Source organism: Bicyclus anynana, chromosome 17 (genome assembly GCF_947172395.1).
Source record: "Bicyclus anynana chromosome 17, ilBicAnyn1.1, whole genome shotgun sequence".
Lineage (NCBI taxonomy): Eukaryota > Metazoa > Arthropoda > Insecta > Lepidoptera > Nymphalidae > Bicyclus > Bicyclus anynana.
This window is the reverse complement of record NC_069099.1, coordinates 11,938,227-11,954,296: the sequence shown is the minus strand read 5'-3', so window position 1 is coordinate 11,954,296 and position 16,070 is coordinate 11,938,227. Positions and strand designations below refer to the sequence as shown.

Below are 16,070 nucleotides of genomic sequence, written 5' to 3'. Positions count from 1 at the left end.
GAAATAATATTTCCAGTAAATAGCAAAATAATCACTTTAATGCAATCACAAAATTAATTAACAATAACAAATAATTAATAATAATAAATTGGATGGAAACGCGGTAAGTTTTATGTCATGAGGCCGTTTGACCAATCTTTTTATGACAGTTCTACTTTTTCGTTCCATATTCTTTATCTTCGTCTTTAAAAACGTCCACTGACATCTCAACTGGCCATGTTACACATGTACTGGCCTTCATGGCATAAACCTCACCCAAGTGCAGTACTTGACGTTTCCTACTGCCGCCATAAGATGGAACTATTATTATCTAATCTCCTTCGTATATAATTCTAAATAATTGTGTTTTCTCAAGTACTTACATTTATACACACGATACTGAAACACAATTTAACTTTTTTTTAATTTTTGTCTGAATATCTGTATTTCCGGGCTGTCCTTTAGAACGGTTGGATGTTATTGACCAATATTTTGGCTCCTTTTTATCTCGGAAAAATCTGTAAGTTGTAAGTTGTTGTTATAATTAAATAATACTCCATATTATAGTTCACTGTAGTTGTACTTTATAACAATATTAATATAACACACATTATGACTAGCCATTTTAACTAAACCTCTGGCTTTCAGCCACAGACTACACCTCTACTCCCGACCATAGACTATACAATAATATCGTGGTAACTACTCTTACAAAACCCATGGTACACGCGAGATGTGTTAATAACTGAATTTCACGCGGACGAAATCGCAGGCGTTGGCTATATACATATATTATAGGTACTTATTTTTATTAAGTTATCTCCAAAAATCCCTTAGAGTCACCAACATAATCGTAGTTTTTTATATATTGAATAATCACACACATTGTGCTATCCTGGGAATTTGGGGATTTTTAATTCAATTTCATTTGATTCAATTCACTGATCCTTTGCATTATAATTTTATTTGCCTTTTTTATATTAACTTTTCAAGCATTTTCATAAAGCGCTAATATAGGAATCGTACATAACAAGAACCACAAAAGCCCCGCAGGTCAAATGTTCCCAGAGCTCTCTCCCTATCGAAAACAAGGTAAGGTTCCACATTATTTCACGTTTCATTTCTAATTTACTGTAGCAATCATGTTTACAAGTGGGTGGATGAAAAGAAAATTATTTTCATAATAAATTGTATATAAATTACGAGTATATTATTACATAAAATATTATTAGGTGATAGGAAAATTATATAAAAAAACCGTATTTGCCTTTGCGGTAGGTAAACATCAAAGGAATATCATAATCAAAGAAAGTAATTCTTTTCATAGGAAACTGTGGAAACTGGACAGTTTCCACAGGAACAGAATTCTGTGGACTGTAGGTGGTTAGGGAATTCGATAGTTTCCTTTACTTATATTTCGTTGTCGTTATCAACCCATATTCGGGTCACTGCTGAGCTCAAGTCTCCTCTCTGAATGAGAGGGGTTAGGCCAATAGTCCACCACGCTGGCCCAATGCGGATTGGCAGACTTGACACACGCAGAGAATTAAGGAAATTCTCTGGCATGCAGGTTTTCTCACGATGTTTTCCTTCACCGTTTGAGACACGTAATATTTTATTTCTTAAAATGCACACAACTGAAAAGTTGGAGGTTGAAAAACACTTTCCGGAATCGGAGGCAGAGGTCATATCCACTGGGCTATCACGGCTAATATAACTAAATAATATATTAGAGATAATAATGGAGAAAGCCTGCCCTATATAATTACTTATATAGGACAGGCTTTCTCCATTGAAACAAAGGCAATCACGAGCAAACCACCTAACTTTCGATACTGCAGACCCGCCAGGAGACAGCCAGGATACCTTGACAATGGCTTCACAGACTTACACGCAGCCTCTTTAATACCAATATATATTAAATATAAATTATCTTGTACACACCAAGATGAAATCAAATTACAAAGGTGTCGTAGCTGTTCCAAATACAAAATTCGAAAACGAATAAATTCTCGAGTCAGTACGACACGAAGCGTTGCATCAGTAATTTTCAATATTATTCAAGAAATGGCGTTTTATGTTTTTAAACATTATAAAAAAACTGTTTACAAAAACTAAAGAAATATGTTCATATGGTAATTATTGATTATTATATTAAATTTTAAAAATTAAATGTTTAAATACAAATATTGAAAAAAGTTTCTTTATGCGCATATCAAGGAGACGCGCGACGTTTGTTGTTATGGGTTTCACCGGCTTCACAGCGCTGCTTACAAAGACTCATTCTGGATCATCTTTATTCTGTGTATTTAGGTATATCTTGTTGAATTTTGGCGCGTCTATCGTATATTGAATGTCTGTTTTGACAGATTTTTGACAGATCCACCCACTTTAATATACTCGCGTCATATTAAAGAAGGCGGATAATTGTACCTCTGAGTATATTTTGTATAGTAAATGCTATACTAACTATCGAATAATGAATTTGTTCATAGAGCAACTTTTTAATTAGTCATTGAAAACTATATAATATCATCTTAGAAATATACGTAGATATGTTTATAAAAAAATCATATTAATCAGTACATAATACAAACAACATTTTCGTCAAATGAAACGTATAACATGAAAAACACTCGTAATAAATTGGCCTGCTTCTAAGCGTCTGTAAATACATACTCCCGTCGGTTTGCCCTTTTCCTTATACAGGGTGCTCGGGAGAATTTCCCATAACTCTAGGGATATTTTAAGAAATATGTGTTCTAAAATGAATGTTTTCGGAATAAAAAATATATATTTCTTTTGTAAATAAATCCTAAATAGTGTCCCTTAAACCTATTTTTATAATTATGACGTTTTACTTTTTTTTTATGCAAAGATAGATACAGGCGTGTGTTACATGGATATTCGGAATTATTTGAATTACCTTGTATGAAACTAAAAAAGTTTGTATTTTTAGTAAAAAAAAATTAAATATTGGATTGAAGCAGGCGTTACTTTGCAGAAGTTCATCATTATATAATGATTTATTTATTTTGCTATCATCCGCGAAAAGCCGACGAACCCATGCGACAACGTCACCCAGGTCCGATAAAATACTCTACGTACGTTTCATCCCGAAACCGAAGCATCCTCAGGAGATGTTGACTCTACAACGTGCAATTGCAATTGGTCGGCTTTTCGCGGATGATAGCTAAATAAATAAATCATTATATAAAAAAAAATTTATATTTCGGCTCCTATAAGTGGACTCGTCAACACTGAAGTTATGGGAAACACTCCCGAGCACCCTGTATACACAGGCGTATCGACGTTGTGTAAAGGTTATGCCGCGGGTTGCGGCTGGAGGGTCGCTCCACAATGACTGAATACCCTCAAGTGTCGGCCGTTAGTGTGCGGCGGTTTAAAATGTTCCGTCTTGACACAGTTCCCGGAGAACACCTGACTAGGGAATTGCAATGTTATGTATAGGAGAACAGCGTTGCACGGTATTAAGTTACAAATCATTTTTTTTTAATAATACTCTTAACTATACTACAGCCTTTCGTGATGAGTACTGTTTACCAACAAATAAATTATAATTAAAGGTAGAAAACGCTGTCATTTCGTAACTTATTTATTTTAAATTATGTATTGTCTGCTTATAAAATGTTATATATATTAACCGTATCTAATTGTTCTAAGCTTATTAATCAATTTCATTATTAGGTGTGAAATGACTAGTGATTTATACCCTGAGTTTTAATTTATTTGTTGGTAAACAGTACTCATCAAGAAAGGCTATAAATTATTTCTAGGGATCATTTTGGTAAAAAAATTACCAATTATAATACCTACTTGTTAAGTGTGTAAAGATGTGGTATGTATATGAGTGAAAGAGGCATAGAAAATTATTAAATTACTGTTATCGATGAAGGAATAGATCGTGGGGAAACCTGCATATCAGAGAATTTTCTTAATTCTCTGCGTGTGTGAAGTCTGCCAAACCGCATTGTGCCAGCGTGGTGGATGGCCTAATCCCTCTCATTCTGAGAGGTGACTCGATAAATCGTACACACAGAATCGTGAAACAAAAAAAATCCTTAAATTGCTTTAGGAACGCCTTAAACAAACGAAATCCTAATTGATGTTGTTAGCTAATGAAAAAAATACATTTTATTTAATTAATAAAAAAATGCGGGTTCCAAAAATTTTTTAATTTTAAGTTTTTTAGTGTTTTATAATTTAAGTTCTTTTAAGATAAAAATAATTTGTTCTGCATAATTGACAATCGGAATAAATGACCAGCCTCTATACAAAATTGGGACACGTCCTTTACGTACCAACTACATTGTTAAATACTTATTTTACATACTTATAAATACATACAAACTACAACTCCGCGATAGGTTCTATTTTCAGCTCTGAAACGATTAAAAGTATACAAGTTAAGTAAGCTTTTAAAACTTATGCAAAGAAATACTTTAACAGCAGTAACTAAGCCCCAAGTCACAAGAGCAGGTACAAGATTCTGTACTCTATGAACTTTAACTTTATTTTCTTAGTTTATTTATAGATAATACTAGTAAAAGCCAGCGACGTCATCCGCGTGGAATTCAGTTTTTCACAAATCCCGAGGGAACCATGGATTTTTCCGGGATGAAAGTAACCTATGTGTTAATCTAAAGTAAAATCGCTTTAGTTTTAGCGGCGATAAAGAGTTTATAATATTCGTAAGAAGGATTATTATTTTCCTACATCTACGAGTATACTAATAATATAAAAAGTACCTAAACTTTGAAACTACTAAGCTGATTTAAAAAAAAAATACCAATTCAAAAAGAAGTTATTAGGATAAGCTAGCTTAAATTCCTTATTGTATTCTTGTAATTTATTTTCTTTTATTTCAATAAGAAAAAAGTCAGTCGTAGAAAAAACGTAAATATTACTTAGGTACATAAGTTACGTAGAATATTTTTATCCCCGTATTCCCACGGGAGTAATATACGGATAGAAAGTAGCCTATGTAGTATGTATGTGAAAACTAACAAAAAGACAGTCAAACAAACTTACTTTCGTATTCATAACATTAGTACGGTCATCGATATGATTTATATCGATGACCGTACTAATGTTATACGATCTACGATCGATGAGTACGGTAACATTAGTACAATTTTTTTTAGAAAGATCAGACAAACTATTAATAAAAATTCACTAATATCTGTCTCAGATAATCCCGTTTTTGTAAAAACCTGCCAGTTTTGAAATAAATTGTCAAAATTACGCAAAATTCTCCGTGTAAAATTTTACTTACGCCAGGGCATTTTAAATTAATCTACATTCTAATGTAGTACATTACTTATTGTACAACGTAGCCTATGTAGTAGGTATGTTTGTACTATTCCAGACTATTCATTTCGAACACAAATTTTATTAAGATATCTTGATAAAATTCAGCCATTCTGTATAACCAACGTACAATGTACGTACATTTTTTCGCATTTAAATTATAAGTTAGATGTATGGATATTAATCAAAAAATACATATTCTTGTGCCGCACGAACAGAAATTAATTTTGTACTCGAAAGGAATCTACTTTGTACATTTTCAAATCTACCTACAACTCCGATATGAAAGAAGCTCCTTAGCGTCCCACGAGAAATCTAACGCTTCCAGAGACTTCAAAGGGAAATATTAAAAGAAAGGAAAGCTATATTGATTGTGGCAGTCGAAACTGTTTCGGTGTTATATGATTATGATAAATGGTATTAACTTCATACAACAATAACTTGCGTTGATATGTTCCCATGGGCCTATTTAGTTAAGAAGTAATTAAATACTTATTCTTTTTTTTTATTAATTTTGTTCTGCTAATGCATTAGTCAAATTCTGTTTGTTCAATAACAAACAATATACACTTAAAGTCATCAATATACCTAAAAAAAATTTAAATCTATCTATATTTATAATAAACTGTAACAAGACCAATTCTGTACATTGAAGATATTTTTTTTGAAGGGCATTATACAGAGTGTTCCGTAATTAATGAATAAAACACAAATGGTAGATAGGTACACCACTTACTCGTAATTATCTAGAACTAATTTGAATAGTTTTGAAAAAATCCCTAGTGACAAATTTTTCTATCTTGAATCAGTTTTTTAAATGCTGTAGATAAGATTTTAGAGATTGAATTTTTGTTAAATATTACGGATTAAATTACTGACGTACTTCTATACAAATAATCTTTACAAATAATGTTTTATATTTTGTTCTGTAGCTTTTTTTTGTTAGTAGAAGCTTTTAGTGCAATATTATTTTTTCTTTTGTTAAGTTGAAAAAAAAATAAGATGACCCGCAAGTATTTTAAGAAATCACATATAATACTCGTACTTAGTACATTACATGTTACAACTCCAGAAAGGCTGGAAAGGATCTAAATAAAAATTGACACAGATAGATTATCATGTGGAATAGTACTCGCGCTTTTATCCAGGTATTCCTACGGGAAAGAGATTTACCGCGGAGCAAAGCTTGTGGCTAACTTCAGATCACAAGATTGCGGGTTCGTGTCCTAGGTCAGGCTATTATCTAAATATAGGGCGTTTCTTTGTCTCATAATTAAAAGCATCATGACCAACACACTACATTCTACAATAACATTTATAAATATAAAATAACAGGAATAAATATAAAATCAATATTTGGCGACCACGGACAAAAACCTATGGAAATAAAAACATATTATGTGAGGGTGCTCAGTTATATAATAATCTGCCAAACTCCATTAAGGAGTTAAACAACATAAAAGCATTCAAGAAATCGATTAAATCCTACATCCTCACAAACTTGGACAAAATATTGAAAAAACAATGTAATTAAAATTTTGTTACAATAATGCATGCTGTCTGCAAAAATGACGATATGTTAACTCTAAGTTATGTGAACAGTACATTCTTTTTTGGAGAAATAAATATCTTTAAACCGAATAAATTCTTAGTAAAAAAATCTGCCTGGTTTTGACACCCCGTGCCTTTGAGAGCACGTTAAATCGTCATAATTATCATTAACATGTGTTACTTTAATCCTTGCAATGATAGATTTTCTCAAACTAGGCCCAAAATTCCAATGCATCGAAGCAGTGCAGTGGGTCTAAGTCCCTGAGGGAGGTCATTGCCCTATAGGCTGATGATGATGATGATGATGATGCTGATGATGAGTAAAGTATTCATAGTTAGTTTATTAAATAACAACGTCACATGCCCTGAGTTAAATCAATACGGATCGCTGAGCCGGAGTTTCGGGAGAGGATAATAGTGAATAATTTATAACCCATGTGGCAAGGAGCCAAACATTGTTTGTTGTGTTTCTGTTCCTAGCAAACGTCGTCAATAAACCTATGTACCGAACTACCGAGCTAATATACATACAGTACAAAAGCCTAGCTAACATGTTAAGGGTTAAGACGAAGTACTTACGTCTTAAGAGTTAAGACAAAGTAAATTAGTAAATGCTATTTTTATATGGCACTAAAAACGATTCTGATTTCTGAAATCAGATTTTGTTTTTTGTAGACTTCTTAGTAAATTGGGTTCAAATAAATACGTAAACCATGCACCATGGTATTTAATAACGTCAAAGAAAGTTGATAAAAAGTTAGATCCTCAAAAATATTATCGAAAGATGTTAATATAAATATCAATATAATGTTAATATCGAAAGCTTTATTTTTAACCACTGATGCAAAAAGAGGGGTGTTATAAGTTTAACACGTCTGTCTTTCTGTAGCACCATAGCTTTCAAACAGATAAAACGATTTAGTTTTGTTTGTATTAAATGTGACTTATGTGCAAAAGTTCATGTTAGAATACCGCAACAACAAAAAAAATCACTGACCCTTAATATAGTGGTTCATGTTTAAAATTACATAACATAAATACCCTGTTTTCTCACAAGTAAAGAACAAAGGCTAGCAAACTTTGGACTGTAATGTAAAAGTATAAAGTGGTTAGACGAAATCTTCTACGTGATATTTAAAACGCTTTTTAGTTGAACGTTGTTTGTTGCTCTCGACGCTGAAGTGGGATCACTTTACGAACTGTGCCCTTTGCCACCTACGCAACAAACGCGTGCCTCCATTACGCCGGCCACTGACCACCAGCGCGTAGGGGGGGCAGTGATAAATATATCAAAATATTACACGTTATTGGTGTGGTTATTGGCAAATATAAGCAATTATGTCCGTAGTCGCTAGTAACATTCGCGGTAACTCTTTGAAAACTCGGTTAAAAATAGAACCTTCTCTAGCGAAGGTTTACTAAGAAGCTAAGAGTTTAGCGACCGCAATTTTTTTTTATCTCATCTCCACCTTTCCTTCCTGGTACTGCAGTATACGTGCATTACTTCAAGAAGGGGTGGTCTATCACGCTTCGATATTTGCTTTCTGGCGATCCCATTCGTCTCTCACGCGTCGTCACATAATATTATGTAGCATTTTCGCCCCCTTAGCCCAGGCTTCCTTGTTCTCCAACATATATGGCACTAAGTTTGCTTTTGTCAGTGGTTCACCGCCTTGGCGTGCGTTACTCCTTTCCCCTTCGAACCCCACGCACTCAAAGATTGCATGGTTGGATAGCGACCGGAAATATGATTTTACTAGCTGACGCCACGCGGTTTCCCCCGTGTAGTTTCCGTTCCCGTAGGAATATGGGGATAGTATATAGCTTATAGCCTTCCTCGTTAAATTGGCTATCTTACAATGAAATAATTTTTCAATTCGGACCAGTAGGTAGTTCCTGAGATTAGCGCGTTCAACCAAACTCTTCAGTTTTATAATATTAGTATAGATATGATATCCCGTAAAATATCTAATATAAGTAAATTACGTTTTAAATGAAAATTTTATATTAGTTCTACTTCTAATAACTTATTTATTTGCATAATACGAGTACTGTGCAAATAAATACCCTTATTATAATATATAGATAAATATTTACTGTAGTAGGTAGGTACGTAATAAATTGGATCAATTGAGAACGATATAAACGATAATCGTTTAATTGCGTAATAGTGTTTTATAATATAATTAATCTGGCCGCACAATGTAAGCTTCTATTAATTAGGAATGGAAGCCAGCCGTTATTCGTAAATGCACCGAATAACGTAGCAATTTTCCAACCTACCATTAGGCTGTGAATTGAGGAAATTGAACCTTATTTATTGCTGTATTTAGATTGCTTTTACAATAATGCTATGCATTGCGGGTTTTCGGTAAACGCCTAAAGGAGATAGAGGAATATATTATAGAAATTTTATTCGTATTTCCTTGTAGGTCATTCAACTCGGCTGCATATTTAACATTTTGCACAAATATTGGAGTTATTGTCTATGCTAATATTAAAAAAGAGTTTATTTGTTTGGCTTAACACGCTAATACTAATTTCTCTCTCGCTCTAGAACTAATTAGAATGGAAAAAAAAATTTTATGTTGTATTTTCTTTAAAAAGTTATATACTACCTGTACTCGATAATTTAACGCGATTTAATTTTAACGCTTTTTAATTTATATTGAACTCGAGGTATAGAATTTTCAAAAAATCGTATTGTAAGTTACCATTGAAAATATTAATTACTTTCAGCAGTCACAGCTATGTAGGCTAATTCACTAACTTTGACGTATGTTAATTGACATATATACGAAATTGAGTTTAACACATGTCATCCGGTGCCTGACAACCCATCGTGGATACTGTAGGTAGATGAGTTTTCTCAGTTGATTTAATATTTATTTTAATAGGTTGTTAATAAAGACCAAATTAGTGAATAGGCCAGCTGTAGTGGTAGAATTTTAGAAATGGATTTGTAAGAAAATCCAAAAAAATTAACTGTTTTATGAAGCATCTGCAATAAAATATATTATTCTTTACGATCATAAATAAATAAGATCATAATCGAAACTTTCAAAAGCTCTGAAATACTTGGAATTGAATATTTCCATTTGTAGCAAACTCGTCCTAAGCCTGCAGCGTTCTGAAAAACTATATCGGGCCACGTCTCGAATTTCTTTAGCATTAAATAGAAAATCCATTGAAAGTAGAGTTACGAACAACCTATTTATGTACGTGGTGGTGCGCTTTGCTGAAAGGATGAAAAGATATATTGAGCTGTCTAGTATTTCAAATAATCTTCATACGGAAACTATATGGAGATGAGCTTTTGTTATGTTGTGCGAGTTATGAGAGTGCTACGGAAGGTGAATGGATTTGGTTCGAAAGGTTATCGGTTCAACCTGTGGCGTACACAAGGTACTTAACTTCGGTAAACACTATATATACAAATTGAAATAAAAGCAAATTTCTTATAGTGTCCTGGGAAGGTAACGTATTTTTGCATCTATGAGGTGCATGTCACTGGGTTACCCATTGAAACATATACCCATCGACATATACCTATCCATTGACATATACCTATCCATTGACATACACCTATCCATTGACATATACCTATCCATTGATATATACCTATCCATTGACATATACCCATCTTTTGACATATACCTATCCATTGACATATGCCTATCCATTGACATATACCTATCCATTGACATATATCTATCCATTGTCCTATACCTACCCATTGACTTATACCTATCCATTTACATATACCTATCCATTGGCATATACCTATCCATTGAAATATCCATTCCATTGACATATATCTATCCATTGACATATACCTATCCATTGACATATACCTATTCATTGATATATACCTATCCAATGACATATACCTATCCATTGACATATACCTATCCATTGATATATACCTATCCATTTACATATACCCATCTATTGACATATACCTATCCATTAACATATGCCTATCCATTGACATATACCTATCCATTGACATATATCTATCCATTGTCCTATACCTACCCATTGACTTATACCTATCCATTTACATATACCTATCCATTGGCATATACCTATCCATTGAAATATACGTATCCATTGACATATACCTATCCATTGACATATACCTATTCATTGATATATACCTATTCATTGACATATACCTATCGATTAACATATACCTATCGATTGGTATATGCCTATCCATTGACATATTATACAAACCCATTGACATATATCCATACTCGTAGTTAAATACTAGAAAGGGGAATATTAGATAATGGTATTTAAAAACATATGATTATGTAATTACAGATTTTGATTCTTGAAGAAAAATTTTTAACGTCAATATTACCAGTGTAGTATGAAATATTGTACTATACGGCGAGGCACAGTTCAATTCTCTCATTACCAACCCATATCTCATACTGCAGAAGTTCTACAGCATAAATCCACCATTCCGCTCTAAATTGGGTTGATAAATTTGGGTAAAATAAATAAAATTCGTTATAGTTATAGTAATATTTATAGTTATAGGTTAAATAACCATAACATAAGTATTATAATATTATTTGATAACTCAACGCATTAACACATTAGGTTTCTGTTTGTGCTCTGAACCATGTACAAAATTTACCAAACGTAAAATAATAAAAGAAACATGGGTTTTAATTGATACATTATGTCAACAACGCTTAATATTTCTATTAAAACTTAACTATTAACCTATATTGTTTTGTTTTTGTTCAATTACGTACGTACATCAAATGGTCTTACATAAATGTCTCGAACCTCATGATAGCAAAACATGCGGTAAATATTTAGGTTCGGTTCATGTTCAGAACTGGATTTATCGATATCGCATTGACGCACAAAAGATAAACCAAAAATACTAACTTGAACCAGAGAATAAAACGATATGTGCGAGATAGTTGCGTTATAGAAACGAAAATGGAACATGTTACATGATACGGCGGGAATCACGTTTTAGATGGAGATGTAATTAAAACTGAAAGCATTAATACGTAATGGAGCAGCCTAAAACGTAGGCTTTGTGCCGTACTCGCGTCCATAACGACCGGAGCTATTGCGTGAGACGTCAGGCAACAAAGCGCAGGCTCGCCAGAAGTGGCGCGAAAGTACGCACCTGTGACGCTGAGCAAGGACATGGTGGGACGAGAGTCCGCCTGGCCTGGCTGGCCCGTCGACCCGAGGCGGTCGGCGGGGCCGGCGCCTCACCGGCCGCCGCGGGGCGCCATATGTAGCACACGCGCGCCCGGCTCTGCGCGGCCCGGCGACCGACTGACGCCCGACGCCTCGCCGCCTCGCCATCAACCTACAAACCGCAGGACATGCCTCCGCCGGCCGGCGCGTCCGCCCGCGGCACTCATCACACTCTGCTCCGCGCACTAGCTCTCTCAGGTCCGGCGCGAACTACACACGCGAGCGCGCCTCCGCGGCTCGGGACGCGACGAAAGCTCGCCGTGTCGGCTCGACTAGTAATAAGGCTTCGAAAGCGCATCCACACATTTTTACGTTCACGTCCGACGCGCAGGCGCAGTGGGAACGTCTTCTGACATCACCGGCACCCGGATTATTTTCGCCCGGCGAGGTAAATACCCTCACATCGATCGGACCCGGTTAAACTGGATGCAATTATTGCACTGGCCTACTCCTCTTACTGTTGCAGCTATATCGGTGGTCGGATGCGGAAATCTTCGAGAGACAAACTTGGAAAATTTTGCAAGCCCATGTCAATATTCTCCTAGCAACGCGTGTTGATTTTTATGTAATAAGGAATAGACCGCCGCAACTTCGGATGGCTGGAACGTTTATTGGAGTTGTAGAGCTTAAAGAAATTGCTACGAAAGTTTAACTTTTATTGATTTTTGAAACAGCGTCGTGCAGGTCACCTGTTTCTTTCTCTGTAACTATTTATTAAATATATATATGTAGTTGAAGTTTAATGATTTACGGTGTATTGTTTCGAAAAGTAAATGTCAGAATAAGTACGTTTCCTCAATCAACTGAAAGATTATTATCACTCATAATTGAAGCTACCTACCTACCTGTTTGATTTACGTCGTTATCGCGGTTAAATTTTGTTTCGTGATTTTGCTTAGGCAGTCTAGTTATATAATACTTATTACGTATTCATATTATTAATTTTTTTCTTCTTCAAGGCAAGAGTGAATAGGTATTTTTTAGACAAGTATGCTCCAAATTGGTCAAGTATATTTATAAAATTATAAAGTCCATAACATTAGGTGAACGAAGCAGCTAAATTTTTGTTGAATAAATGACAAAAGATGAGATATTTAATTTTTACTAGACTTCAGACAGTATGCGTGATTAAGGAGTAAAAATATAAACCGCAAATTTATAATTTTTGAAGGAAGGATAGTTTTATATTTAAGTATAATACGACTTAAGAGCCTATAGAATAACTAGCCATCATAAAGAAGATATTAGGATCTGTGCTGATAACACCAGGAAAGTAGAATAGTTTGAACTAATGTCTTGTCTGATTCCAGAAAGCGTCGGTTGCGAAGAAGCTTAGACAAAGAAAGGAAGCAATATAAACTGCAATAAGAAAGTTACTTTAGAAAAGAACTTCGATGTTAAACCACGTCGCAGCTACATTTTATACTATTGTAGGTACGATTAAATACCATGTTACTTATTTATAGCACTTCAATATTATTTTACTTAGTAATTTAATTATACTTCTTATACCTTATCTACTATTTAGGTACTATTCTTACCTACTAGATATATGATATAGCCTTACAACCATATGTTTTACCGTAATAATATGTACTAAATTGCATATTATTTTTAACTAGCTGACGCTGCTCGGCTTCCCACATGGTTCCCGTTCCGTGAGAATACGGGGATAATATAGCCTATAGCCTTCCTCGATAAATGAGCTATCTAACACTGAAAGATTTTTTCAAATTGGACCAGTAGTTCCTGAGATTAGCGCGTTCAATCAAACAAACAAACAAACCCTTCAGCTTTATCATACATCCTCGTTGGCCAGTAGTTAACGTAGATTTAGATCCCAAGGTCCTTGTTTCGAATCTAGAGTCAGGCTATTTAATTTTGAAATTTTCTTTTGTCAAGAAATTCTCAATAGCAGTCCTGAATTAAAAGTCAGTATTATATACCCCCTTGCCTTGAACAGCCATTGATACCGGTCGTTATCTTTTACATTTGATAGAGATCGCCAAACATTATCACTCTAAGCTAACCTCACTGCATTGAAACCGCATGCTAAGTTTGAATTCAAATTCACACAATTTATATAGGCTAATTAATGAACACTATTTACTCAGTTGCTGTTTTTGCATCAATAACGCTTCGCAATACATTTAGCCAGTCATATAGTAATAATTTTTATCAAAAAATTGCCGTATTAGGGCGAAAGTGGTTAATTAATATAGCCCACTGTCCGTCATTGGGTCGTTGGCAGTCAGTTAGTCCTAGTCATGTAATGCTTTAGAAAATGGAAGGCAACCTTACTAAAACTTTTAATAGAGTCAACCGAGAAAATTGAATTAATCACATAAAACACTCTTGTTCAACCTTCACTTCGCTTGTGAACATAACTATATTGAATAAAATGGCGACTTTATGCAATAAAACTGTAAAATACAACAAATCAATGAAACTAAAACGAGAGCTTACATATTTACTACGATTTTCCCGCCAAATTACTCAGTTGCTAGAATATTAAAGTAGCTACCTACTAAGTAGTTCGATACCTAGTACGTATCTACTTCCTGTCTGAAAATAACCCTTGTCACTAAACGCGGATGGTGATACTTGGAAAGCTGCATAAAATTAGTACTAGTACTCGAGACATGCTTTAATTATACTGTGGCAGTCTGTCTAGACCAAAATCCCTCTCTACGTAAAGTACCTTATGTATGTAAATGCTTGGTTGAAATATTTAAGTAATAAGGAAAACTGACTAGTGACTGACTAATATCAACCATCATATCATATTAGTATATCGTATCGTAGTTCCAACTACCAGGGCTAGCACCAAGATAAAGTACTCCTTTGACACAGAAGGTTAACATTATAAGTAACGCAATATAAGTATGAGTCTTTGACTCACTACTAAACACAATTCTCGAAGAGTTATGGTGTTTTTCAGATAGCATGGGTACGGTGACAGTTCGTTTCACTATTGAAAGTTTGTCACGATTCACAATAACAGTTCGTATTATGAACGTCATAAGGCAACTGTCACCGTAGGTACCCATACTATCTGAAAACACTTTAGGCGCAACGCTAGTCAATGGCGATAGGCATTGACGACGCGCCGTAGAGAGACCAAGAAAAAAAATACATGTTATTCGATTCTGTTACAGGTACAAGTTCGTAGCCGACTACACACCGTAGCAGCAGGCGCAGGCGATGTCGTGACGTCACATGAAACCAACTGCACATAAAACAAACGGCAACAGGAGACGCCATAACATTACTCTAATTCGTTTTGAGATTTCCGTGACACGGAACAAGGCGTCTGACGTGTTTGAGAACAGCGCTCAAGATTAACACGATCGCTGCGGCACTGATTTTTCTATACTTTCCTCTGGTACGAGGTTTTTTGACCTCATACTAAAACTTTATTTGGTGCGGTACGAGGTCCATTGACCTCGTAACTCTTGGAGACACTAGATGTACAAGGTCAATTGACCTCGTACCGCAGCAAACGTATTAACTTATGTATATTTTATTAAAAGTAAAATCGGAATAATCCTCGGAATAGCGGAAAATCCATTTAGAGGAAAATCATTTGTCGCTACAGCGTGAGTACTACTGAACACTACTAAAGGTTTGGCCATATTGTCATCCGTCTACCGTTCGGTCTGAAGCGGTAGACGACCTGTCGATAGCCAAGGTAAGCGGAATGTGTCTATTTCTATAGTAACCAGTAGTATCGCGGCGTAACGTACCCTGCTACTGCTGTCGATTACGAAATCTTACCTTATCGGCTAACTGATATAAGGACTTGGCTAACTTCATTTCAGAGCTCTCGTATTGAAAAAAGAGGAAAAGTTACTCACATAGACCTTGAATAACACGACGGGTAGCAGCGACAGAGATTGTACGATCATTTCATCGTCGATCATCGAGCTGATCCCAGAGCACGGTTTCTATGTGATCTTGGATGTAGATTT

General features: G+C 34.9%; 1 protein-coding gene across 1 annotated transcript in view; it reads right to left on the bottom strand.

The window, feature by feature from the left end:
- The window catches only part of LOC112046768 (protein unc-13 homolog B), a 463,016-nt gene extending 450,661 nt beyond the window's left edge, over positions 1–12,355 (bottom strand). Inside the window, exon 1 of the mRNA XM_052886522.1 lies at positions 12,023–12,355. Coding sequence (XP_052742482.1) covers positions 12,023–12,044 — 22 coding nt within the window. The 5' untranslated portion in view covers positions 12,045–12,355. The remainder of the gene's footprint in view (positions 1–12,022) is intronic.
- Between the last annotated feature and the right edge of the window lie 3,715 nt (positions 12,356–16,070).